Genomic DNA, 27,949 nt, shown 5'->3' with positions numbered 1-27,949 from the left:
TCTCTGGTGGTGTTGCTTTTCATTCCCTCCTCCTCCCTTTCCCGAGTCATCACACATTTCCTCAGGTGTCAATGCCACAGCACAACAAGTCCAAAACACTCTCAACGACATGGATAGTTTTTTTGTTTTGTTTTTAATTTTAAAAAGACAACATCCGAGTATCACATAAATGCGGAGGGAGAAATGAAAGGAAGGAAAAGGGACTGAGGAGGAAGGAGAGGAAGGGAAGGGGAAGGGAGATTTACACAGGACTATAATCCCCTTGACGCTTGCGTTTGGAAACCATGAAAATCACAAAGCCAATAATAACCAAGACACCAGTTACCACACCCAGAACAATAGGGATGACAAAGAGAATATCAGAGCTGCTACATTCTTCAGCTGCAGAGATAAAGATGGGGAAGAAAGAACAAAAAACAAAACAAGAGACAGAAGGTTAGTTAGTGACCAAAGCAAGTATCGGCAGTTAAATTAGCAGAAGCGCAAATAGTAGTATTCTTAAACTTAATTGATGTTGGGTAAGGGGTTGGTGGGTCGGTCTTAACCAATTGGCTCTTAAGTTGTCTTCCTGGTTTAGGGAGTTTCCCAAATGAAAACTTACCAGACAGGACTAATTAGAGGAATCCTCTTAACCTGCATAATTGGCACTTCTTGATAGCTGATCTTGTGGGACGGTAGGAAGACAAGGATCTTAACTGTGTTCAGAATGGCTAATAATCACCCAACCCAGCCTGATCCACGTGGCTTGGCTTACGATTACGGTGATCATGTAGCCTTTTCAAGAAACTATGGCGTTCCCACATGGGACGCCAACTGCCGGATTCAAAAATCTGGTTTACATTTTCAGGCAGAGTCTAAACCAGGTCAAGATCTTGGTTTAGGAATGCCAATGCTTTTCTGGTTCCGGCTCTCAACATCCCTTCCCCCCACATTTATATAAATATATATTGCCTTTGTGCTGATAAATAAATAAAGGGAGACTACTATAAATCATTTCCTTGGCTCAGCCGATAAGGGAGGAGAGCTTGTGGCTTAGAGGCTAATACAACTGCCTAACATGTAAAACCAGCCCAGGCTCGAATCCCAGTAAGGGTATGGCTAGCTGATGAGAGCTAAATCGCTTGAAATAGATGTATACTAGTCTCCCTTTATTTATTTATCACATCAAAAATGCAACACAAAAATGGTTTTCTGCCTGGAAGGCTCCTAGGGTGGAATTGAAAGGCAAAAGGGAAGCAGTATGCTCCCTCCCATATTTGGGCATACCAGGTGCTTATGTATGTATGTATGTATGTATGTATGTATGTATGTATGTATGTATGTATGTATTAATAGAGGGTCCAACTTTTGCATGGGTTTGCAATTTTGGTTGGCTTCTTTGCAAAGGTGGTTTAAGTGAAGCAGCAGAGAAAACAAATGCATGATATTTCAACACCCTCGAAACGCTTTAGTTGCAGAGAAGCAACATCAACAGCGTTTTACAAAACTCCCCGTTTCAACAACACACTTTTTCATAAGTATGCAAGAGCACCGGTACAGAACGAATAAAAAAAATATATTTCAGAAGCATGCCCCATAAGTCTCTTTTTCTTGAGTTTCCTTAGCATAATTCTTCTTTCTGTTCCTTTTGGAGCCCGACAAAATGATGCTATGAACATGTTAAGGTTACAGTGTTGGCCGCATTTAAATCACCCCCAAAATGGGCACATCCTTGCTATGCTTCTATTGGCTTCAATCCAAATTCAGAAGACATCTCTTCTAAGCTTATCATGACAAGCCATCAATCAACAACTGTTAAACCCCAATGTCCCTCTGTCAGTAGAATAGCTGTTTTGTGTGATTATTTTGAAAGGAACAAACACGTGTGAGAAATAACACCTTTCAGGACACAAATCCTTCCTTCCTTGGCGGTTTGAAAAGGGAAGCCTTCACCCTGCATCGGTTTTCCGTCTCTAGATCTGTCTATAGCCAGCACGATGCCGAATTTTGGTACAATATGCCATCACCACCAGCCAAACTAAGCCTACCAAGGCTACTGCCATCAGGAGTGGCACAAAGAAGTTGTTGACCGCTGGGATGCAATCTTCAGCTGGATGGAGAAAGGGTGATAAACAGAGTTAAGCAGGTGAGTTGACTTCTTCGAAGAGAACATCATTCTGGCCACTGGCCCAACTGGAGATGCCAAAGGCAGCTCACCCATGTTGCTTGGCCAACACAAACCACAAAAGCAAAGCAGACCTCCCCGTTTGTAAAGCTCCCAGACACTTTGGCCAAGAGAGCTTCTTGTAGACCTAGGGAGCTCAACCAAGTCCAAGCTTATGGATCATGTTATGGTAACTAGATGTCCTCCAGAAATATAAAACTCAATTCCCAGCCAATATGACTTCTGATTGGAATCCTGGGACCTCAAGAGCCACAATCTGGAGGATGTCCACATTGAGAACTGTGGTTGTCAAGACTCAGTAAGGAAAGGCCAACTCTCATGTCCGACACATTGCTCCAGATGTACCTGGGGAGCTGGAAATCAAAAGAAAGAAGCCACATTCCTTCCCCAAGGGCCTCCACCAGCAGCTATGGTGGTCGGGAAACCAATTCGTGGCTTAATAATAAACTGGGGTTTCTTCAAGAAATCATTGGGCAGCATAACCACCGATAAAGCAAAATCTCCAGGAAATCTTTACACATCCCGATGAATCCATCTTCTTGCTCCTTGGCTAATTTAATTTCCATTTATTTTAGCCATGTAGGCGAATAACCAGCGCCATTTGCTTTGGTAACAAATTCTAGCTTGTGGCTCTCACCATGGGGAGCAGAAGAAGCTCCAATTATTGGCTTCACCCAATAGACTAAGTTACAACTAAATGGACCATAGTGGCTCAATGCACGGGACCGAAAAGCACCATTGCCAAGTCCCCAACAAATGTCTACTTGGTTAATGTATGTTTCATTGGAGCAAAGATATCTTTTTTTAACCTCCAAATGAACTGTATATTCTATATTCTGGTAAGTGAAGTCCAGACATCTTAATTTATTGAGTTTGAAAATTCATTAGTGGTGCTAATAGTAACTGTGAGAGGGATCTTGGAGTCCTAGTGGACAATCATTTAAATATGAGCCAACCATCTGCCATAAAAGCCATCACAGTTCTAGGCTGCATCAACAGAAGGACAGAATCAAGATCATGTGAAGTGTTAATACCACTTTATGAGGCCTTGGTAAAGCCACACGTGGAATATTTGCGTTCAGTTTTGGTCGCCACCATGTAAAAAAGATGTGGAGACTTTAGAAAGAGTGCAGAGAAGAGCAACCAAGATGATTAGGGGACTGGAAGCTAAAACATATGAAGAAGAGTTGCAGGAACTGGGTATGTCTAGTTTAAGGAAAAGAAGGACTAGGGGAGACGTGATAGCAGTCTTCCAATATCTCAGGGGTTGCCACAAAGAAGAGGGAGTCAAACTATTTTCCAAGGCACCAGAGGGTAGAACAAGAAACAAAGGGTGGAAACTAATCAAGGAGAGAAGCAACTTGGAACTGAGGAAAAATTTCCTGACAGTGAGAACAATTAATCAGTGGGAAAATGTGCCTCCAGAAGTTGTGAATGCTCCAACACTGGAGGTTTTTAAGAAGATGTTGAATAACCATCTGTCTGAAGTGGTGTAGGGTTTCCTGCTTAAGCAAGGGGTTGGACTAGAAGACCACCAAGGTCCCTTCCAACTTTAATCTGTCTTTAATCATTTTTATTGCTTCCTAGGCCTTTCACATCCAAAGAGTGCTTGCTTATGAATCTATGATTTATAAGCTTGGTAGTGCTTGGTGCAGACCAGAACAAACCAAGGAGGAGGAAAAGTACTTCCTTGTATTGATATGTCTATCTTGAGAAACGCTTAAAGCTACCTTCTGTCTCTGCTCAAATTGATCACAACAAAACCCCACCACTTTGAAAGGCAGGCTTCCTAGGATCTAATCTTGTTCTATCAATAGTGGAGATCCACAGTTATACACATCTGCCCCCTACTGTCCAAAATGATAGGAATGACCCAGCAGCTGGCTCACATCCACATGTGCAACAAGGCCTCCTCCTGGCCACCTGGGTGATGAGCCAGATGTTTAGCGAATTCCAACCTTACAACCACGGAACAGAAATTCTAATGAAGCCAACATATGTCAGTGGTTTACGTTTCAGTATTGGCAGCTTCCTTGATAGGAGGTAGTGCTTGGTTGAGGATTTATGTGTTAATTTGTTAAGAAGGTGACAAGAACCAACTCCCTATACAGGTGTGTCTCAACCAGGGCGACTTTTAAGATGCGTGGACTTCAACTCCCAGAATTCTGTAGGATGTGCGGACTTCAACTCCCAGAATTCTTTAAGATAGACTTCAACTCCCAGAATTCAGAAAGTTGGCTGGAGGATTCTGGGAGTTGAAGTCCACACTATTTAAAATTGCCGTATTGAAAAAAAACACCTCACAATGGTTAACATTAAAAAGCACCTTAGCCAAACTGAGGCTCATGACAGACGATAATCAATAATAATAAACAATTTTCTGATGCAGAGCACTAAAAGACTGCGAATTTGCTTTCAGACTCTAATTGAAACATGGGCAAATCGTCTTCAAAGACTACTTTTCTGGAGAAAGGTTTTCAATTAAGCATCACCAAATTTTCCTCATGAACAGAAGAATTTTTATTAGAGAACTATGTGCAAACAGTCAAATTCCTACACAGAAGTACAAACATATTAAAAGACCATAGTTGCTCCAACAAGTTAAAAGCAGACATTTATCAGAATTGACACAGGCCGGTTACTCTATTGTTCCAACTTTTAGTTGGGTGCAAATCCAACAGAGGCATTGATATATTTTCAAGTGAAAGTACACGCTTGGTTTGGTCTTTGTAAATATCTATGGTAGCATATAAATAATGATTTGACAAACACACTATTAACCAACACACGCAGGCACAAAAAGCTGTTGAATCCACAGAGTAATGCAAGAAAGATTTATGTACAACCTTACTTACGGTTGCACATTGAGGAAAAAAGCAAGATATTAAACGAAGGAAGGATAGGACTATGTTTTTAAAATATGCATCCTTATAGGGCTACTGTTTACTTCTGAGGAGAGGCCGCCTGTCAGGCCTGCAGTCATATTCCTTTTAGGATCTTTGGCCTGCCACACTCTCTATTATTTTACTATGCTGTTTCATTAGTGGGGTAATTGGGAGGGGGGAATAGTAAGGAGTAGAATTGTAGAATGTGTTGTTGTCAAAATAAAACATTCCTTTCTAGAAGCCCAAGGTCGTTCTTTGTCTCTGCACCTCTGCACCTGACCGGAACTAGATGGGTGGAAATGCCAGCGTGGCAGAGGAAGATTGGACCATGTGATGGACTTGTGGGTGTGGGGACAAGATCATGAACTTTCAACTGGGTAGAAATCCAGGAAGCTTTCAGATTTGGGTTTCCCACAGATGTACCAACATGTCTCTCTTATTAAATTGGAACTTTGAGGAAAGCTCTGTCTTGGACCCTGATTTAATTCTAGATGATATTTGGAACGCTGACAAATTGTTTGTAAACTAGGGAGTTCTAGTACACTAAAAGTACCTTAAGATCCAGTTCTGAAAGTGATTGAAGTGGCAGAGAAGCCCACTGCTATGATGTTCGCTTACAATATTTCATGGTCTTTGCATGATGATTGGAAAAAATAAGACCTTAAACAGTAGCCCTTTGCACGCTGATTTTGTTAAGAAGGCTTACAATGGGGATGTATGGACTAAAATATTACAGGCACTTCAAGGAGCAACTTTCAGAGACTAAGATCCTCAGTTCCATTTACACATGGCTGCAAATACAAAAAGTGCAAAATCTGGATTTTTAACAACGCCTGTCTTCCATTTGCACCCAGCTGGTAAGTAAGTAAGACCTTCAGCTAGAGAGGAATTTAAATCCTTGGACATCTACTTTTGGATTGTGTCCAAACTAAGGATAATTAAAATGACAATGTTCTCATTCTATTATTTGCTGTTGTTTAAAAAGAGGAGAGTGAGTGAGTGAGTGAGTGAGAGAGAGAGAGAGAGAGAGAGAGAGAGAGAGAGAGAGAGAGAGAGAGAGAGAGAGAGAGAGAATGCATTAACTAAGCTTACTCAGGCTGAAGTAGTTAACCCAAAAGATTTGTTCTGTGTCACGCTGAAAGAAAACAACTTTGTAGATAGACTTAGAATCCCAGGTTACAGTTGTTATGGCAGCCAGGTTAACCTTAGTTTGTACACAGAATTAGCAAATGCTTTGATTTGCACCCCTATATTGCTTTAAAACCCTAAAATTGAGCCTGGTTAAAACCAACTCAAGATTTACGTATTGGATACAGCTCGCCATAGAGCTGAAGTTTTGTTCCAGAGCCGAGTTTGGCCATTCCTAAGCTCTCCGACGCAAGTTTGCAAAGTCCTTCTTACAATTAGACGAGATCAATTTTTGGTTGTGTTTCAGGGGAGAAGGAGCTCCCCCCCTCCCCGTTTCTAAATAGAGTCACAAATTTTACAGTTGGCTTCTAGGTGGGAAACGGGCTTTTAATCCCCACCAACGTTGAAGAACAGTCACACTGGACTCTACAGAGTTTGATAGCCGGCGTACGTTTTCCTTCGGCCAATTAAATAAGTGGTCACTATGATCACAACCAAGCCTGCAAGGGCAGCTCCAACTACAATTGGGATTAAAACAGTGTCATCATCCAGCAAGCATTCTCCCGCTGTAGATGAAGAAAGGGGGTGACAAAAAGAAAGAAAGAAAGAATAAAAATCAAAAGGCATTTGCTGAAAAGAGAACTTAAAGAGTGTCGGTCTTCACCCAGACATTATAAAACCTAAATTAGAGAATCCAGTTTAAGAGATCCTTTCATAATATTTTCTGTGGAAATTGAAAAAAAAAAAAGCCCAACAACAACAGCTGACCAATTTGCAAAGATTTCCTTTGGCCAACGATTGAAATGAAATCTGGCCAGAATCTCAAAATGACTAAAATCCCACCAGGGTTCTTCATTCGCTTTTCTTTTTAATATCATGGTTTCTCCCTTTAAGATGTTGGCATCCCGGCTAGAAGTTTCATAAGCTCTTATCATGAGGACATCCAAACCTCGCGAAATCTGACATCGTTTTCTAAGTTACGGGGTTCCTTCCGCAAATATTTTGAGGATATTCTGGCTTTCTTGCATGCCAAACTTACCAGCTTTTAGATTTAAATTTTCCATAGATGCTTAAAAGGGATGCAACTTTCATAAAATATATACATAAAAAAAAAAGCCTGAACGTTTGGTTGGGTTAAAAGAGTGATGGGGGGGAAATGATCAAAGATATAGATTAAAAGGCCAACCAGGATTCAGGTCAATCTTCTCTCAGTCCTGTCCATCATCTGAAACATTTTGGCTCCAAAAAAGAGGATTATGAGACATACAGAATAAATTTAATTGAACACAAAGCTACGTTTATAGTGTTTTAGATTTATCTTAAGATCAATTTGTTTCAAGAAGCCCAAGAGTCTAAAGTTCTTAAGTGTATCTCTTAAAAGATATTCAACATTGTTTTGAGAAGTGGGACATAAGTGCATTTGTCAGCTTGAAAGTTCTTTGCTAATTGACCCAAGTAGTTTCACAGCAGAAATCTTGAATTTTAAAGGAACCGGCTACGGTTTCTAGAAGTTTCTCTCCCCTTTATGGAATTCACTCCTCTTTTGATATATCCCAAAGCTGCTGTCAGCATAAGCTCTTACTGTTATCATTAGGATTTTTAAAAATCTATTCTCTAGCGACAACTATTCTGGCTTATGCAGTTTAGGGACTGGAGTCCGTCCTGCCTTTACAGCCAATCCTTCAGCAGCCATTTTGAAGTTACCACCACACTTTGGAAAATGGCGGCTTAAAACCGTTTTTTGCATTTATGGCTATCACAGAATCTCTAGAATATGAGCCAAATATGGGCGCTTGGCAACTGGCACATATTTATGAGAGCTGCAGTGTCTTGGGGTCTTGTGATGGCCACTTGCCGCCTTCTGGGGAGGCTTCTTGAAGCTAAAAAAGTTGCAAAATCGGGATGGACTTTCTTCAAAACCTTTAGCAAGAGAAATTCTGGGTCCACCTTTGGTTGTTAAGCTGAGGTGTTTCCACATTTATTTGATTGTCCCTTCAATGTGCCAAAGATGCTTTTTTCCCCCCAAGAGGCAACTGGACTTTCTGGTTTTCTTTGAAGACGTTTTGCTTCTCATCCAAGAATGGAATAAACGCATCGCACAACATAGAAGAACCAGCCCATCAGGACTAGATTCTGCATTTAAAAGACAAAGGCTAACATTTTGAAGGCAGCAAAGTCCACATTTTGGACAGAGAGGATTGCTGGTTTGAAGGAGGGGTCAAAGAGGCCCTTTAAGTCAAAATTGAGCAGCCCTCTCTCAACAGAGGGGGGGGGGAGGAGGATATGACTTAATCTCTCTCCAGTTTACAACACAGTCCTTTCAACAGTTCCAAGAAGACTCTGCACTCATTTGCACCACTCAGGCGACCCTGAGGACACAGAGAAACCTCCAAGTGGTCTCAATGACTCTCTAAAAGGATGCAAATGACCAGCTGTCTGCAAGGAGGATCGATCCTTCCCTTCCCTGCTCTCCTGTCAGAGCTGAAGAAGCTTCTTGGAGGAGAAGCAAAACGTCTTCAAAGAAAAAAACCAGAAAGTCCAGTTGCCTCTTGAAAAAAGCACCTTTGGGACAACCATGACCTTGGATGACTGAGAATCTGTGCAGACATCTGTCCCTTGAATCTTTAGATGGAAAATCCTAAAACTTCCCTTGGCTTTTCTTTCTTACCTGCTGAGAATTGCCCTTCTTCCACTCCAAATGGCTGGATCTTTAAATCAAAGATGTTTATTTTATAACCAGGGCTCACAAAGATCGATTCTTCTTTCCGGCACAGGTAGGAGTTCCCCAGGGTTGTTTCCCAGTTGTTGAGGGTGTGATTTGAGGCCGAAAGGTTAGCTGAGGGAGGAAGATGATAGTAGGTCAGCTTGGATGACAATAATGTGTTATGTTTATTTATTTTAAAATTTATATCCCGTCTTTTTTTAAATAAACAACTAGCTGATTATCCGACGTTGCCTGAGTATTTATTTATAGAAGGAAAATGTCGGGACCAAATGTAATTTCTAATGTTGGGTTTTATCCCTTACCAGAGGGAGCCCCCTGGTGGAGTACTGTGAAGCCGTTACCATGGCAATTCCATTGCGGTGTACAGTAGAAGCCATTTTATGGCAGTACAGCAGAAGCCATTTTATGGCAGTACAGAAGAAGCCATTTTAAGGCACAACAGGCTGTATCTTAACAGAACACCCCCCCCCCCCGCGAGTGTGGCAGCAAACAAATCAATTATTCCTTCCTCTTATTTTCCCCAAAAGAACCATCCTGTCAGGTGAGTTGGACTGAGAGAGGACGGATCCCAAACTCATCCATCCAACTTTCATGCATGAGACTAGAATTCAGTGTCTCCAGGCGATTGGCCCAAAGTTACCACCTGGCTTTCATGGTTAAGTAGGAACTAGAATTCACTGTCTCCTGGTGATTGGTCCAACGGCTTTCATGTCTAAGGCGAGACTAGAACTCACGTTCTCTGGCCTTCTAGCTCAGTACCTTAACCACTAGACTAAAGTGGCTCTCCTTATATCTAATTTGACCACCTGTTTTCTTTATACTATAGCAGAAACTATATTTCACAAGACACCTGTTTCGTGAAAAGGGGATGATTACTCATCCCCTTTTGTGTTTGACCACCATAAAAAAAAAACCTAAGCCAGGGAAAAAGTTTGCCAGATAACCTGGTCATATTTATAGGGAGTTTGTTTGGCTCAATAAAACATCTGTAACCACTTCTTTCTTTTCGTTTCAATGCTTAGTAAGGAAGTCGCTCGATACACATTCAAGCAACCAACCGGTTTGCATTTTTTCCCCACTGTTATCGAGTTATAATTATTAAAACAAAAGCACCAAACAGATCTCTAAGAAGCCAAAGTCAAATGAAGGACTGAAAACAAAAAGAAAGGGTATTTTTGCTGGATATATTTTTTCTCTCGTTTTTGCAAACCATTTCAAATAATGTTTACTTTCTCCAACCAAACCTCATTACAATATTCTTCTCGGAGTAAATATCCTAAATTGGTGCCATTCTCTTTTGGAGGATTTCTTGCAACATATTTTTGTTAAGAAGTGCAAACTTTACAAAAGCCTTTTACGGACAGGTGGGCTGCTAGGAATCTCTAGTTCAAAGCACAAAGCAAAAACATTCTATAGGGTAGTCCTCAACGTACGGCCCTCGTGGGAAACCGAATTTCTGTGGCTTAAGCGAGTCAACTCTTAAACCAGCGTGTCCCCATTTTACGACCTTTCTTGCCACAGTTGTTAAGTGAACCGTTGTAGTTGTTAAGTGAGGAACCTGGTCATTAAGTGAATCTGGCTTCCCCGTTGACTTTGCTGGTCAGAAGGTCGCAAAAGAGGATCACGTGACCGCCATAAATATGAGTCAATTGCCAAACACCCGAATTTTGATCCCGCAACCATGGAGATGCTGTAGCAGTCGTAAGTGTGAAAAACGGTCATAAGTCCCTTTTCTTTCCAGTGCTGTTTAACTTCGGTCACCGAACGAACGGGTGTAAGTTGAGGACACCTGCAGTAGTCTGTCATTGATTAAGCCTTTCTTACCACTTGGCGATTCCGTCAGAGTGATATCCACTCCTTTCAGATAGAATTTGTCTGAAGAGGTAGAATTTTTCTGTTTCACAAAACGAAACCCGGTTAACACATATACAACGGACATACTTTTACTCAGAATACTTTTCAGGGGAAACCTAACAGCACAAACCTCATCATCCCCATTTAACAACCCCATAATCCCCTGCAGGGTGGAGTCTAGGCCACTGAATGGAGCTAGCAGAGTGCTGACTGGCCGGATGCCTTTCCTTTCTCCAGTGCGGAGTTTTGTTTGGCAGATATATATTCTCATTGTGCCCAGAGAGAGAGTGTGAAATATCCGCCCTCTACCTAGGATTGAACTCACAGCCTCCTGATTCTGAGGCGGCAGCTCCCCCTCTAGGCCACCGAACCACTCCTAACAGCACAAACATACCGTACAATTTTATTTACTGCATTTTTCGGAGTATAAGACGCACCAAGATTTTGAAGAGGCAAATTAAAAAAAAAAAGTTTTTGCACTCTGCAGACCTCCCATAAACGGCCCGTTTTTCATGAAAACGGGCCTGGTTTCCCCCACCCAAAAGGGCATGAATAGCCTTTGGGAGAATTGCAGAGTGCTCCTGGGAGCTGGGGGGGGGGAATTGAGCAAAAATCGGTCCTCCCCAGCCCCCAGGAGCACTCTGCAAGGCTCCTAAAGGCTATGCACAGCCATTTTGGTGAAGTGGGGGGGTTGGGAGGCAAAAAATGCTGTATTCAGTGTATAAGACGCACCCAGATTTTCAGCCTCTTTTCTGAGGGAAAAGGGTGCATCTTATACTCCGAAAAATACAGTATTCATTCTGTGGGGAGAGGATTAAGGCGACCTTAAATCTCTGAGAAGCATCAGAGGAGCAGGGTGGGAAAAAAAATCAATTGCATGCTTGTTTCAGTGCAATTCACTGAATGCACTGAATCATTTTTCCCCCTTTTCTGTTCCATGAAAAACGAGACTTTGGTTTCACTCACTCAAGCGCCTTTTAGCATGGAAGTAGAATGCCTAACAGACTGAACTCCCAATCAGATATCTCAGTGTATGCTGGGTGTAATCGGATACTGCAACGGGCTGTTAATTCATGACTTAATGAAAGCGATCTAATTTTGAAAGACGGGAGCCCCGTTCTGACTGTAAAAGGAAGCTGTAAGTGGCTGCCATTTAAGTTTGGAGCAATAATTCTGGAGGAAGCTGGTTGGAATATCTTGGCTTCCAGCAACACAACTTCCCCAAAAGGTTTCCCTGCGTCCTCTTGCAGAGGCTTCTTGTTTTCTCAAGAAAGGGTGAATCAACTCGCAGGGGGAAATACAAACCAAATAAATAAAGCCCGCACATCAATTGGTACATGCCATGGTGGCGCAGTGGTTAGAGCGCAGTACTCCAGGCTACTTCTGCCGGCTGCCTGCAATTTGGCAGTTCAAATCTCACCAGGCTCAGGGTTGACTCAGCCTTCCGTCCTTCTGAGGTGGGTAAAATGGGGACCCAGATTGGTGGGGGCAAGAGGCTGACTCTGTAAACCGCTTAGAGAGGGCTGTAAAGCATTGTAAAGCGGTATATAAGTCTAAGGGCTATTGCTATCCTTCCTTCCTTCCTTCCTTCCTTCCTTCCTTCCTTCCTTCCTTCCTTCCTTCCTTCCTTCCTTCCTTCCTTCCCTCCCTCCCTCCCTCCCTCCCTCCCTCCCTTCCTTCCTTCCTTCCTTCCTTCCTTCCTTCCACCTCCCAGTGGTTAGAATGCAGTATTGCAGGATAACTCTGCCCACTGCCAGGAGTTCAATCCTGACTGGCTCAAGGTTGACTCAACCTTCCGTTCTTCCGAGGTGGGTAAAAACGAGGACCCAGATTGTTGGGAGTAATAGGTTGACTCTATAAACCGCTTAGAGAGGGCTGTAAAGCACTGTAAAGCGGTTTATAAGTCTAAATGCTATAGCTATTGCTACTTACCACAGCAAAGAGAAAATCAACCTTAGTGTTTCCGTCACTCAACCGAAGCACAGCAGTTGTCTTGCCACAATTGCCAGAGGCCACTGTGCTGTTTGGATTGAAGTTGATAATTGTGGGAAGCTGAAAAACAAAACAAAAAGTAAACCCAGAAGCATTTCAGTGTCCCTTCAAAGCGGAGTTTCTTCTGCGTCTTTTATCTCCACCCACAAACATCTTCCCGCTTTAAGGCTCACAAAATTATCTCCAATCCGGTTGACCAACAGAAGTGGGGTGATGCTGTCTCACCGGACACATCGTTCACGGGTGGGAAGGCCCACCAAAAATATTTGTGCTCTGTGGCAGGGGTCTCCGACCTTGGCAACTTTAAGACTTGTGGACTTCAACTCCCAGAATTCCTCAAATGGCTGGCTGAGGAATTCTGGGAGTTGAAGTCCATCAGTCTTAAAAGCTTTTGTATTATTTGTATTCATTAGTTTGTCAAACACGTACAGGTTAGTAGGTATAAATATAAACATGGACATGGACGCAAGAAATGAATACAAATAAATAAATAGAGGAGGGAAAAGAAGAAAGGGTAAAGGAAAGGAAGCAAGACAGGGGAAATAAGAGTAGGACAGAGGGTGAGAAAGAGGAGTAGTAGTGGGGGAGAGGTAGGGGAAGAAGAAAAGAGGAAGGAGAGGAGGAAGGAAGAAGGTAGAGAAGGGAGGTTGGGAGGAAGAAAGGAGCAGGGGGTTGTTGTAAAATAAGATGGAGATACGGGGTGGCAAGAAAGTGATCCCAATTTTGTTTTTTATATTTATAAGCAGATGGTGATAAATACTAGAAGTCAACAGATAAATGTTAATAGTATGTACGAGGATGTATATTTGTGAATGCATATGGAAAGAAAGAAAAATAAACCTTAAAAAAATCAATACAAATAAATATTGTGAGTTGCCAAGGTTGGAGACCCTCCTCTAGGGAACACTGAGCTGAAGAAGCTTCTTGGAGGAGAAGCGAAATGCCTTCAGAGAAAAACCAGAAAGTCCAGTTGCCTCTTGGGGGGGGGGGGGGGAAAGCACTTTTGGGACAATCGTGACCTTGGTATGACTGAGAAGCTCCACAGACATCTGGGAAACTCAACATCTCTTCCAAAAAAGGTACAACGATGGCTAGGAGCAATGGCAGAACCAAGAAACGGAGCACGTCGCCGTAAAGATTCTATTCAAATATCAACCCGGCCAACGTTTTTTAAAAAAATTAACTCAAATTTAGCTGAGGGGGAAAAAAAAAAAGAATCTTTTGCCCTGAGAAAAAAACATAGAAGTCATGTCTAAAAGGAAGGTGTTCCTCAAAGCCGCAGCTGCCTTTGCTTACTGAGAAATTTAGTCCTCTATCGTCCATAATTAACCAGCAAGGCGCCTTATAGTCTCAAGGAATCAGGATTTGCAGACAGCGTTACAGATGAGATTTGGGGAAATCTACGCTCCCTCTACTGGTGAGCCGGACACTCAAAAGCTACCAAAGCCCTTTTTAATTTAAGTTTAATAACTTTACATGCTTAACCTGAATGGCAACTCTGGCCTGCGTGCGATAAGGAAAACCAATCGATAAATGTCTGCTTTAGCACAAAAGGAATTCATGAGCAATCGTTTTACAAGTTAACTCCCTGCTCTTGGCCTGATCTTGTCTTTTAACCAAGCAAGGATGATAAGCGGAAGGAAAAACGGGGTTGAAAAAAACCATTTTTTAAGTTGTTTTTATACATCCATCTGTCTCCTGTTAATGGGGAGGTCTGAGCAAGGGATCTCTTGGCAGCTTAGAATGCTGAGTTTTTATCCTTTAAGGCAGGGGTGTCCAAACTTGGGAACTTTAAGACTTGTGGACTTCAACTTCCAGAATTCCCCAGCCAGCCATGCTGGCTGGGGAATTCTGGGAGTTGAAGTCCACAAGTCTTAAAGTTCCCAAGTTTGGACACCCCTGCTTTAAGGCTTCTTTTCGTGTCGATATCCAGGGCTGGGTTAACATGAGTCTTTCAGTTTTTTTCTCCTAGGCATAGGATTAAACTTTTCCATGTTCCTTTTCAATTTTAGAAGAAAATGAAAAAAAAAACCTGAAGCAATATATCCAGCATTTTACCCACCCAATTTCAGCCACATCCTCATGAGAACTTTCAGAGAATCGCCAAACATCAGGGTTAAAGTCAGCCCAGAGATTGCCAGCTTTTCTGTCTCCTTGGAGTAGATGCCATTAGCATCAACTCTGTTGTTATGGCCCCACCAGCTGCCAGCCGATCCAACAGCCGAATCAGAGGAGGCGGCGGTGTGGGAGTCAGGGTCAACATCAAGGCAACCTGGGAGCACTGTGGTGGAAGAGGGAATGGAGCTAGGAGAGAGAGAGAAAGAGAGAGAGAAAGAAAGAGAGAGAGAGAGAGAGAGAGAAAGAGAGAGGCGGAGCTTGGGCTGTCCGTCAGCCCTCAGATGGAGAGTCGACAGCTCCCAGGTCTGGAAGTGGCTGATGAGGAAGAGGAGGGACAGCTGGGTCCAGTGCCTGATGCGTGGAAGCACAGAAGGCAGAGGAGAGGAGAGCAATGGAAATCTATGGGCAGATCCTTGGGACAGAAGAGCCACTGCTGTTAGCGAAGCCCCACCCTAGCTCTGGGGATCAAAGGCAGCGGGTGGAGATGAATAGATGTGGCAAACAACCATTCATCTCCCTGCCGGACGGACTTGTTAGTCAGAGGTGAGAGAGAAACTTTTTGCCGGGGCTGCTGGAGCTCCTAATAAAGAAATCTTTGCGTTAACTACAGAGGGTTTGTCGTGTTTGGGGAGCTGGGTCAGAACATCTGTGAGACACAACACTTCACAACGCCCAAGGAATAACCAAGACAGTATATCTACTAAACCTGCTGGGTGATGTTAAGCTGCAAACCCATGTTTGCCAAAATGCAGGTAACCGGGCCAGTTTTGACGGTGTAGCTTCCTGAAGCAGGTTTCTCCTCCGGCTGGATGGTAGGAGAAGATGGCGTTTCTGTGGCATTTGACTCTGGGGTGCCAGCAACCAAGAGGATGGATCTGCTGGTCGTAGGAACAGTGGACGCTGTCATGTCACTGTCACACAGAGTCTCTGGAGGAGGGGGGAAAACAGAGAAGGTAGAAGGTTGACTCATCCTTCCGAGGTGAGTAAAACGTGGACCCAAATTGTTGGGGGGCAGGTAAGCTGCTTAGAGGGGGCTGGAAAGCACTGTGAAGCGGTATATAAGTCTAAGGGTTCTTGCTCTTGCTACTCACTCTGGCTACTCAAGCGTCCATCTTGAAGGAAAGTTTGCAGAGTTACACTCTGGAATGTCTGAGTGACATCGCCACTTTTCACTGTGTCCTCAGTGTCACAACTAAACGCCGTGTTTAGCGGAACTGGGTTGGCAGGAAAATTGGCCACAATAGTTATTCGTTCTGTAAAGAAATCAACAAGTTTAGTCCGAGGCTTGCAACTATAGAAACCTAAATGTCTACAGAGATTCTCAACCATCCAGTTCGTGGTTGCCCCCAAAAGTGCTTTTCCAAAAAGCAACTGGATTTTCTTGGGGTGTTTTTTTTCCCCCCTCTGAAAACATTTCGCTTCTCATCCCAAAAGTTTCTCCCATGAACTTCAGCACACTTCTTCTGAACTGAAGCAGCTTCTTGGAGAAGTGAAACGTTTTCCAGGGAAAAAGATCCCCACAAAAGTCCAGTTGCCTTTTGGAAAAAAATCACCTTTGGGATTTCAAACCCCAAATTCTTTGCAGGATACCGGAGGCCGAGAAAGGCAATGGTGCCCATTTGAACCAATCTAGCAATCAGGGCTTGCAAACCAGCAATCAGATTCAAATTAATGTGACAGTTGTGGCCCACCGTAGAGAGTCGGACAGTGAGGAGGTTGGGGAGGAACATGGGCCAGTCCTGGGGGCTGAGGAACGCTTAGACGAGGGCTCTGCGTCGGAGGCAGAGAGGGAGCTAGACAGTAGTGAGGCAGAGGAACAGCTGGAGCCTGTTCCCAGTGTGCGCATGCGCAGAGCTGCCAGAAGACAAGAACAACTAGGAAAGCAGGGTCAACTTAGGAGTAAAACCACACCTTGCAGATTCTTGGGCCCTCCCATAGTTAACAAAAGAAGAACGAACGGAGAGTGGACTTTTGCAGGGAAGAATTTGTTCATTCGGTCCAGAAAGTTCTGTTTGTGATTATAAGAGACTCTGTGCCAAGTTTTGCCTTGCCCTGCGTTTGGAAACTAGTTATCCGGCAGCTCTCCAAACGAGATAAGGTTCGTGTGGATAAACACTCCTCTGAAAGTCTGTTGGCTAAGCCTTGCTGACCGTGAATGAAAGGAACTCACAGGCGTGTAAATAAAAGAGGTTTTTGCCGGGACCAAGACTTCATGCTTTTTAAGGAAGCCTAGGTCAGAACAGTGACAAGATAAATCCAGCGAGGGGAAATGACTTTCTATCAAGGTCCGTTGCAAAGAACTGTAAGGCGAAGGAGGGAGAAAGCGCTTTTAGCTCGCTCAGGAGAAACACCCAAAGTGGCATCTTGCGTATGAGATGAGAATCAAGAAGAATGAAGTGCCCACTCAGTCTTACTCAACTGAGCACAGCTGTCTTCATGGCACTCCTTATAAAACATGAGGAAATTCTCTGTCGGGCCAGGCCAGCTTAAATTCTCAGGGAAAGGCAAAGCAAAGCAATAAGTAAAGCAAACTCAGAAGTCGAAGAGTAAGACGCGTGGGGTTTTGCAAGAGAAATGTTGCCACGTTGGGGTTTTGCAAGAAGCTCAGAGGGCGGAAAATGCGCCGCCTGTTTTTTTCCTCATGACAAAACCTCTTCCACATAAACCTGAGCACTTCGCAATGTGTTTAGACGCCAAATTCTTCCCTTTGGGGATTGTTATGGGACAATCCATAATCCTGATAAGATTCAGTTTCAGTTTCACTTCAATAATAATAATAATAATAATAATAATAATAATAATAATAATAATAATAATAATAATAATATACACAAGACCGTTTCTCCTGCTTTTGATGCCCTTGAGATATGAACTTCCGTGGTGCCTAAATAATATGAGCTGGGCGGATATGAATTTTATCACTTCAAATTTCCACCTAGAGTAGGTAGAATTCAAACTTCTGATCGTCTTTTTTTGGGGGGGGGAGGTGAGAGGAGGCATTTGGAAGGAGCAAAACAAGGATTTTGAAAGCCCTGTAGATGTTTGCTTCGGATACAGTGGTGGGTTGCAGGTGGTACGGCCCGGAACGGTATCTGGTGCTCTGGGTTGGCTCCGGTACGCCCGTACTGGGCCGTACCACCTGCAACCCACCACTGGATCCGAAGCAACCTGAAGTCCCCGCACCTACCTTTCCGTTTAGCATCCGGAAAGAACTTCGAGTCTCCAGTGTTATAGACAAAAGTGATGACTCCTTGATAAGTGTCTTTGGTCTTCGTAAAACGGATGGTCCAAGAATTCCCATCCCCAAACTCGATGGAAAGGATGGGGCCCGAGGTGTCATTCCCACAGGAGGTTCCGATGTAGCTCAGGTCTTCCGGGAGCATAAACGTAGACGTTTTCTGAAAAAGATTTCAAACCAAGCGGGAGCTTTTTAAGCACGAATGTGCGCGAGACCACCGATCAGGGGTGGGATTCAGCAGGTTTGGATCAGTTCGGGCGAACTGGATGCTAATTTTACATCTGGTTCGCCAAACTGGTAATTGCAAGGACTGGCTGGCCCCGCCCACCCTGCCCCTCCCAGGAGTCCCCACGCCTCCTGTTTTGGATGCCAAGTAAGTGCAGGACCGGCACGGAGGCTCGAGGAAAGTGAAAAACGGGCCTTCCTTTTCTGGCATCCAGAGGGCCTACTGTAGCACACCTGCTCTCTCTCCCCCAGAGGCCTTTTGGGATGAAAGCCAAAGGCCTTTCTCCGCCTTCTCAGTTGTTCAAACAAATTTCCAACAGGATTGTTGAGATGCTTCCGTTTTCAGGATGTAGAGGTTTTTTCCGTATTGCCCACCGCTAGCTTAAATACTGGGAAACAACAACAACAACAACAACAACAACAACAACAACAATAATAATCAGACATGCTTACAGATTCACCGGTTCCTTCGTAGGTTAGAGAGAATTTCACCATCCATTTCGCAAACAGACAAGACACGTTAAAGTCATCTTTCACCTCCAAATCTACCGCATAGGTCTGGAAAACAACTGGAAAACGGTTTGGCCAGTGAGCCAGTGATACCATTTGTGCTAAAACAACCTGCAATTTAATTGATTTAATTGAGAAAAATTAAGCAGTAGAATGGTTTCCCTTCAGAAATTGTGGTTTGCTCCATCACTGGAGGCTTTTAAAGAAGAGAATGGAATTAGGGCCTCCTACTTGAGCCGAGGGTTGGACCGGAGGGCCTCCAAGTTCCCTTTCAACTCTGTTGTTCTGTTCTTCATTCAGAACATTTTTATATTCAGCAATTATTCAATTTTTATTTATTCCCATAGAATGTTCACATTCAGCAAACAACTCGGAATTTATAGAGGAAAACAGTTATTTTGTCTTTTCTGCTTCTCAGAGATTAATTGCGCAAAAAGCAAATGTATAAAATAGACCCAATCTATTCCTCAGATGAGGGACACGGTGGCGCAGTGGCTAAGACCCTGAGCTTGTCGATCAGAAAGGTCGGCAGTTTCGCGGTTCGAATCCCTAGCGCCACGTAACGGAGTGAGCTCCCGTTACTTGTCCCAGCTTCTGCCAACCTAGCAGTTCAAAAGCACGTAAAAAATGCAAGTAGAAAAATAGGAACCACCTTTGGTGGGAAGAGAACAGCGTTCCGTGCACCTTCGGCATTTAGTTATGCCGTCCACGTGACCACGGAGACGTATTTGGACAGCGCTAGCTCTTTGGCTTTGAAACAGAGATGAGCACTGCCCCTTAGAGTCGGGAACGACTAGCAACGACTGTGCGAGGGGAATCTTTACCTTTATTCCTCAGATAGTTTTAATCTGAGATCAGAGTCGGTCTTTGAGGATAGTTTGTTTTAGTTTACATTTAAATATAGGTGCTATGTGGTTATATATGAATTGCAAGAAAGGATAAAAGCCAAGTTTTAGACATCCATGATCATCTTTCTCCCTAAATTCATTTTTCTTTCTGTTCAGATTATAATTATGTTTGAACATAGGAGAGAAAGTAGCCGTTTTGTTAATGAAAAAAAAAAACTTCAGGAGGAAAATTTCCCATCCGTAATTATTTTTCAGTCATCATTCTGGTTTAAAACTGTTTTTTTATCTAGCCTGATGAATAAAACATCCACGCTTCATTAACTATGAAAAAACACTGCTGATGAAGATGCTGTTATAGAAAAAAATATTTGTATTCTCATATTTCTTGGAGGGGTGGATGGAAAATTCATGGGCACGTGCATATTTTAGAAGTCTCCCAAATCAATTTTATTTCTGCCACCCAATACTTAATAGACTGGATGTCACTCCAGTATGGTAGTAAATTTTTGATGTAATTGCAACACACGAGATGTGTCCCAGCCTGTCTTTCCCACAGAAAACTCCTGACACGACGCTAAACAAACAGGTTTAAATGCTGGTTTAACATTAATTAAGCTCATCTTTTAATGATGTGTGGGTTTTTCCCCCACCTTTCAAACGAGACAACGTGAGGTGAGGCTTGCAAGTTACATTTTCCCACCTGATACACAAATACAATAGCTCTTATTAAAAAAAAACTTTTTAAAGTAAGTTTTTGAGTAAAAACTTTTTTGTAAAAAAAAAATGCTTATTTGAGACAGAAACGACAGAGGTGTCTCTTGTGGAAAGGCTAAATGCATTGAAATGACAAGAAACGGGCGAAGATGCCGAACGGGAAAATAACTAGAACAGGAACTTATGCAGAGACCAAATTCTTTCCAATTCTACTACAAAACTCAACAAAAAAAAATGTAACTGGCACTACACCCCTTTTCCTAAAACACAAAGCAGGACAGTTATTCTATATGTAAAGATCAGCCATTTATTCTTTCTTTCTTTCATTCATATTCTCTCTCTCTCTTTCTTTCTTTCTTTCTTCTGTTCATCTCTGATTTTTGGAGATTGCCAGGACAAATTTCCCCACAATTTTCTTGCCAAGGTTTTTCAGAAGTGGCTTGTGCCATTGCCTCCTTCCTAGGGCTGAGAGAAAGGGACTGGCCCAATGTCGCTCTCAACTGGCTTTGTGCCTATAATGAGCTCGAATTTATGATATCTCCATCTGTGGCCTGGTGCCTTCATCACCCCACCAAGTGCCTCTCTCAAGGCCTCTACACAATGCATTTATTATGTCACCATGATTATCACATATGACCCCAGAAAACTGATTTCAGTCTACATTAATCTGGTCTGCTCAAAATCTGTTGGGAGATGTCCCAGAAATAAAGTCCCGCTAATACTGGCTGAAGAATTGTGGTCCCCATCCTCTTAAAACTTCAAAAGCTTTGGATGACTTTTAGAAACCTCAGTGTTTTAATAGCTTTCTGAGAACTCATCCAAGGATGGATCTCATCAGATCCCCCTTCGAAGACAGGGAATCCTCTCTGGATCTGTAGTTGACAAGTGGATCATAAATGGCTGCAGGATTCAGAATCCAGCTAGAAAGAAAAGATCTGATCTTATACAACATGGATAGATTATAAGCCACTCTTAGTTGCTGCTGATGTCACAGCTAGTCATAAACAACAGCCCTGTAGGCACAAGTCAAGTCACAAAAGTTGACCCCTCCTGGAGCTTCTTTGTTCACATCCAAGCTATGTTTTTGGCCCTTTTTCTTCTCCAACTTCTAAGAGGTCCTTCCACCCTAGAAACATCTCTTCTTTTTAAAAACAACTTTCTCCTTAACTTGTGTTTTGAAGACCATCAAGGTTTGACACGCTCAACTTATAGAGCAGCACCTCTTGGCTCTTGGCAAAGTCAAGCAAGTCAAAATTTGGAATCTGGGAGACCCAGAAAAGTCTCAGCTCGAGTAGGGAGCTGAAAAATATCAGCCAGAAGAAGACAAGAACAAGTCAGCAGAAATCTACCTTTATCTTCTTCGTTGGCTGACAGCTATACTTGCTTTTCAGCCTAAGTGGAGGAGGTCAGATTGAGTAAGGCTGCCTTAGTATGTATAATTTCCCTGAGCTTGTAATAATTCAGATGAGTAAGAGCACCTGACTTCTCTTGGCTAATCCCCCAAACTACCCCAGGTTGGACCAGTTTGGCGTTTAGAAAGGAGAGAAGAAATTCCAGGGCTTCAAGGTAGCTTGGAAGTGAAAGCAACCACCCAACAAAAGAAAAATATAGGTCTGTAACATCTTGTGGCCAAGAATGTTCCTGATCTTCTCAATCTTCTTCCAAGCTTTTTGGAGGGGTTTCTCCTCTAACATCCATTGTTGACTCCTCCATTGTGAGCGGGTCAATGCAATTGCTAGCATCCCACTTCAGATGCAACTTCATCCAATCTTTTGGCAACCTTTTGAAGGCATCTCAGAAGCTTCCTTGCTTTTCATGGGATCTCCCCTCCTCTTCTCCTGAACTTTTAAGGACCTCTCATGGAAGCCTACATCTTCTTCACCTCCAACCATCAACTCATGTGGAAGACGCAGTCCAAGCACCCTCAACATTTTTTGGGGGTGTCTAAGTTGCATTTTACGTGACCTTTCTTCTATCTGCTGCCCTCTGTTTTTCCCACCCCAAATTCGGGGAAGGGGGCACCCATGAATCCTCTACAGCCCTATTCCAGGCATCCACTCACTACATTGGGGGGTGGGGTTTCACCCCTTTATCGTTTCCCAGAGCATCCCAGACCCCCCCCCAAAACTACTTCCAAAAGACCCTCGGGTGCTTCCACCCCCTCCCACTGGAGATCCCCCCTCCCCGAGTGCTCCCTCCACCTTTTTCTGGGGGGGTTCACCCCTTTATCGATTCCCAGGGCATCCCAGACCCCCCCAAAACTACTTCCAAAAGACCCTCGGGTGCTTCCACCCCTTCCCACTGGAGATCCCCCTCCCCGAGTGCTCCCTCCACCTTTTTGGGGGGGGGTGTCACCCCTTGTATCGCATTCCCAAGGCATCCCCAAAAAAACCCCTCCCTCCCTCCCCCCCAGGCTCTCACCCAGGCCGTCGAGCAGCAGGGGCAGGAGGAGAAGACAGCCGTAGAAGAACGGCGGTCGGAAGCGAAGCCGAGGCGGGTCCATGCCGAAGCGGCGAGAGAACCAGCAGCAGCAGAAGCAAAAGCCACGGAACGGATCGAGGCAGCGAGACGAGCCGCGAAACTCGCCCTGCCACCCAAGCCGGTCAGCTGGCAAAGCCAGGAGGCGGGGCCCCGCGGGATAAAGGGGAGGAGCCTCGCGGCGGCGCCGACCAATCGCGGCGCGGCTCTGCCTCGGGCGGACCTTGCGGTTCACGGCCGGCCTTTCTGCCGTAATAGAGGCGGCCGGGTGGGAGGGGCGGTTGGGTTTTTTTTTCTTTCATCACAAAGGAAGCGGGGGGGGGGAGCTGTCAAGTTTTTTTTTTGTTTATTCGTTTATTTTCTTTCTCTCTCTCTCTCTCTCTCTCCTAAATTGCCCCGCTTGCAAACTTGAAATATTTAGACACACGCGCACCCCAATCAGCTATGGGTTGAAATACCAATAAAAGGAGAATATTTGCAGCTCGGGGCGGACGGGGGCGGGGTGTCCCTTGGTGGTCTCTTGAGCTGGGTTGTTTTCTTGCAGACGTTTCATGACCCAACTAGGTAATATCATCAGGGCTGGGAGGGTGTGAGGGTTGCGAGGAGGAGAGGAAGAAGCTGAAGCAGCAGCAGCAGAAGAAGTGGAGGAGGAGGAGGAGGGGAGGAGAAGTGGAGGAGGAGAAGAGGGGGGAGGAGAAGAAAAAGAGAAGAAGAGGAGGAGGAGAAGAAGAGAAGAGAAAGAAGCAGAAGTGGAGGAGGGAGAAGAAGAGGAGAAGAGGAGGGGGAGGAGAAGAAGAGGAGGAGGAGGAGAGGAGGAAGAAGAGCAACAACTACAGGGTCCTTGGTGTTGTCTCAGCTTGCTAGTTTTCTTGCAGATGTTTCATTACCAAACTAGGTAACATCACCAGCATTTACAGGTTGCAATGTGTTTCCCATTGCATGAGATCAAGGAAGGGCCGTTTGCAAGACTGATGACCACGAGACTTTGCTATTTGCAACCTTGCTCTGTGTAGGCTGAGATGGCAACTCAGCCAATTCCAGCCCACGACTTTTCGTTTGTGCCAAAAGATTGCGACTTCCCCGTTAAAGGCAAATTTCCAACTTCCTAAAGCACTTAACTAGCCGAATACAGTCCTTGACTTACAAGAGTTTGCTCAGTGACTGCTCAAAGGTACGACAGCACAAAGGTACGATGACTCATGATCGTTTTTTCACACCTTAGGACTGTTGTCACAACCCCATGATTACGTGATCAAAATTTGAAACCCTGGGCAACTGGATCATATTTATGATGGTTGCAATGTCCTGGGGGGTCCTGTGATATCCTTTTGCGACTCCAACACTGGATGTTTTTAAGAACCAATTGGACAGCCGTCTAGTCCAAAATGGGATAGAGTTTCCTGCCTGATCAGGGGGTTGGACTAGAAGACCTCCATGGTCCCTTCCGACTTGGTTATTCTAGCAATTCAATTCTCACCTTCCGACAAGCAAAGTCAATGGGGAAGCCCGATTCGCTGAACCACTGGGTTGCTGGCTTAACAACTGCAGGGATTCACTTAACAGCTGTGGCAAGAAGAGTCATAAAATGGGACAAAGCTCCCTTAACAAAGGTCTAACTTAGCAACTTGTGTTTTGAGCTCAATTGCGGTCGTAAGCCAAGGACTACCGTGTTTCCCCCAAAATAAGAGGTCTTTCTTTCGACCCCCGAAATAAGCGCTTGGCCTTATTTTCGGGAAGTTCTTATTATTTTTGAGGTGCAGGAGGCCCCTTAACCTTGGCCCGCGGCCCACGATCAGCTGATCCAGAGAGGGCTGGAGGTTTTGTCTGTTTCTGGCACTCTTGCCAGCCTTAGCGTCCCTGGGACTGCTGCTCGTTTTGTGGCCGCCACTAAGATAAAAGGCGCAATAGCTAGGGTTTGTGGGAGTGGCCTCTGCGAGGCCGTTCCGCATGGATGGCAGGTACACGTGGAGCATGTTCCCCCCTCCCCCCTCTGGGAAAGGGCGGGGACTGGCTGCGCATGGATTTAAATATTTTAGAGGAGGGCTTATTTTTGCGCATGCGCTCCAAAGCCCGATTGAGCTTATCATCTGGGGAGGTCTTATTTTTGGAGAAAGAGGGTACCTGTAGTGAGTTTTTTGTTTTAAGGGGAGGAAGTAGCCCAATGTCAACCCGAGACGCATCATCGTCACAAACTCGCTCATTTCCCACACACGACGGAGGAAGACTTTAGCAACACAAAACTGTTTATTATTTATTAAATGACACAAAATACCTAGATAACAGACTCACTCTTTTTTAAAGGACATGTATTTACATTATTTACCAAAGAGACTCTCTGTACCCCATTCCACTTTTACTTATGAAGCGTTTGAAAATTGTTTCGGGTTTGGTATTTTATTTGCATTGAAGGAATTAATGCGGACATGTCCCCTTTGCAGACCTGTGTAAATAGAACACTTCTATGCAATAAACAAGCACAATCTTAAATAGCCTACTGAAGTGGCTTCTTAAAAGAAACAGGATTAATTTTTTCCCCTCCCGCTGCTGTCTGTTCCCTCCCTCCACCCGTTGCAAAGATATTCTTTCCAAAGAATGTGTTTATACAAAAAAGTATATTACATTTTTGAATGCTGCTGGACTCTTTAGAGTTTTAAACATTTAGAGGGGTGGAGGAGATGTTCTTATACATATGAAGTCACTAAAAGTAAAAGTGGTATTTTTCCAATGCACAAAACCAAAAATAACCCCCCACATTTTTATTTTGAAGAAAATTAGAAAGACAGAACGTTTTCTGTTTTGGAGAAATCGAGACAGGAGGCATATGTTAAACACACAGAAATGGGGCACGCATTAAGACAGATAAAATGAGCATCTGAATGATGAATAAAGGTAAATAAAACCACAGCTAAAGTAACGTTAACAATTGTCTATTTTCTTTAAATTAACTATTGCGTACTTTGGCACCTTTGTGTATACTATAGAACAAATAATTTTGTACAACACCTTTGCCATTCATTTTGAAACCATGTGGTCGCTTAAATGTAAATCAGCAAAAAATAAAATAAAATCATTTTGTTGGCTATAAAGTTGTTGTTTTTTGTCTGTTAAAAAACCTTCAAACTAAAAATCAACCAAAATTCCGATTTCATACAAAGGAGGCTGCTATAAACTGCATGCAACAGGGGAAAAAAAGAAGATTTTAAAAATTTATGTCCAGACAAGCTGTGGGTCTCTGCTTTAGCCCCCAGTTAGGGGGGGGAAAAGTCAAAGTAAGTTTTATATACATATCTATTATAAATATTTGTATGGCTCCATAAAGCAGGCACATGATGCCAGCGGAAAGAAAAAATGCTGGCCGATATGGCTGAAAAAATTGCTATTATTCAGCATCACTTAGGGAAAAATGATTCGGCGAACTGACTTAACTATGAACATTTCTCCTTTTTACAGAGTCTCTTTAAGGGAGAAAAAGAAACCCAGCATCACTCGATGATTGGAGAAAAGGTTTTTTTCTTTTTTTTAAAAAAAAAAACCAATTTCAGTGAGGAATGCTTGTCTCCCTGAGTTCCTAAACACAGATGTACCAGCAGGATGCCTTGCTAAACTAGCTTACATGAAAAGCAGACACTCGTACTTAAATGTCACTCTTAGGTAGGAAATATTCAGTTTCATAAATTGACTGGGTTAGGGAGGTCATGGATGGCAAAATATTTCCACTGGTGGTCTGTGCCAAGAAGGGAGAAGGTGGCTTAACACCTGAGTAAAATTTCAATCTAGAGGTTTTCTGCGTTGGACACGTTATAGAAAAACCCTGCCAGTTCAGCTCCAAAGGGCCAGAGTTATGATTAGGGCTGCATCCAGATGTTCAGAGATGGCCACTGATTAAAAAGCATCTGATTAAAAACAGGAGTTTGGATGGGATGCATGCACTTGGGTAACAGTGCAGGCTCTTCTGATGGAAAACCCAACTTGGGTTACCTGGTGTCATAAATTAAAAGCAACGAAGGTTGCTTTTTAATACCATCCTGATGTTCTCGTAGAATTGGACATACCTGGAGACCACTCACAGACACTGGAAGAGCTGATAAGCAGCTCTTAAGACTTTCCCTGCTAGCTGACTGGGGAAGTCTGGGACTTCTAGCCCCATAAGAAAAGGAGCAGGTGGGAAAAGGATGGGAAACCATGTTTAGCAAATCCAGCCTGCCTAGAAATGGTCTCCCCCTCCCCTCTCCAGAATCCAGCATGACACAGTGAGAGAGAGAGAGAGAGAGAGAGAGAGAGAGAGAGAGAGAGAGAGAGAGAGAGAGAGAGAGAGAGAGAGAGAGAGAGAGAGAGAGAGAGAGAGAGAGAGAGAGAGAGAACAAAGGCATTATTTAGGCCAGTTTTTTTTTAACTTTTAAGACGTGTGGACTTCAACTTCCAGAATTCCCTGGCCAGCAAAGTCTACACATCTTAAAGCTGCCAAGTTTGAGAAATGTTGGTTTAGGCTACAAGTCTCCTCTTGGCTGTGGCTGGATGGGATGGAAGGTGCCTGTTCAATTCTTGATCTAATAATAAAACAGGTGCAATTCAGCAGAAGTATAAAACCTCTAATTTTGTATGGGGGGGGGAGAGGGAAATAAACATCCAGTGCAGCTATCACATTACACCCTGATGTTCATTAATGAAGAGTTTTTGAAATAATGAGCCTCTAAAATTCCCCCCAACACGATTAACTCCGATATGATGAATTGTTTTCTTTTTTTAAAAGTACTTACACTTGAGGACAAAGGAAGTGAGCAGCAGCCTAATTCCCTCAAGCTTTTCACAGTCACGTTTGCACCACAACTCCAAGCATTTTAGGCAGGTCCCTTTTCTGAACCTTGGGAAAATCCAGTGGCGTGTTTTCCTTTCTAACACCTACAGAAGAATTTTGTTATGTTTAGGAATACGAGCGCGGCTTTTCAGTCTGAAGGCTGCCAATCCACACAGGCTTTGTTGTCCAATAAACAAACCCAATAATTTCGTATAGCAGTTAGAAATTTGCATGCAGTTTAAGCGTCTTTTTTTTAAAAAAAATGGTTGTAACTT

General features: G+C 43.6%; 1 protein-coding gene and 1 long non-coding RNA gene across 4 annotated transcripts; one reads left to right on the top strand and one right to left on the bottom strand.

The window, feature by feature from the left end:
• Positions 1-114: 114 nt before the first annotated feature.
• Positions 115-23,094, bottom strand: LAMP2 (lysosomal associated membrane protein 2). 3 transcript variants are annotated; one of them, XR_014176322.1, is made up of 10 exons: positions 22,823-23,094; positions 18,783-18,898; positions 18,054-18,264; positions 15,958-16,119; positions 15,573-15,793; positions 12,689-12,808; positions 10,727-10,796; positions 8,846-9,013; positions 1,879-2,089; positions 115-381 (listed from the first exon to the last, which is right to left on the bottom strand). XR_014176322.1 is itself a non-coding variant. In XM_081964249.1 (9 exons), exons 1-9 carry the CDS (start codon positions 22,902-22,904, stop codon positions 1,953-1,955), a joined length of 1,287 nt encoding a protein of 428 aa, XP_081820375.1. In that variant the 5' UTR covers positions 22,905-23,094; the 3' UTR covers positions 115-1,952. The 3 variants fall into 3 exon arrangements, 2 of the variants coding, with proteins under 2 accessions (XP_081820375.1, XP_081820374.1); XM_081964249.1 differs by having other exon boundaries at positions 115-2,089; XM_081964248.1 differs by lacking the exons at positions 115-381; positions 1,879-2,089 and adding an exon at positions 4,661-6,743 and having other exon boundaries at positions 22,823-23,025.
• A 2,016-nt stretch (positions 23,095-25,110) lies between these two features.
• LOC309397891 lies at positions 25,111-27,926 on the top strand. Its single transcript, XR_014176325.1, has 2 exons — positions 25,111-27,129; positions 27,223-27,926. It is a non-coding gene; the product is annotated as an uncharacterized lncRNA (long non-coding RNA).
• Positions 27,927-27,949: the final 23 nt, after the last annotated feature.

The sequence above is a fragment of the Natrix helvetica genome (genome assembly GCF_964273705.1).
Source record: "Natrix helvetica genome assembly, chromosome: 11".
In the NCBI taxonomy this organism is placed as follows: domain Eukaryota; kingdom Metazoa; phylum Chordata; class Lepidosauria; order Squamata; family Natricidae; genus Natrix; species Natrix helvetica.
Note: the sequence above shows the minus strand (reverse complement) of the source record. Positions and strands in the feature narration are given on the sequence as shown.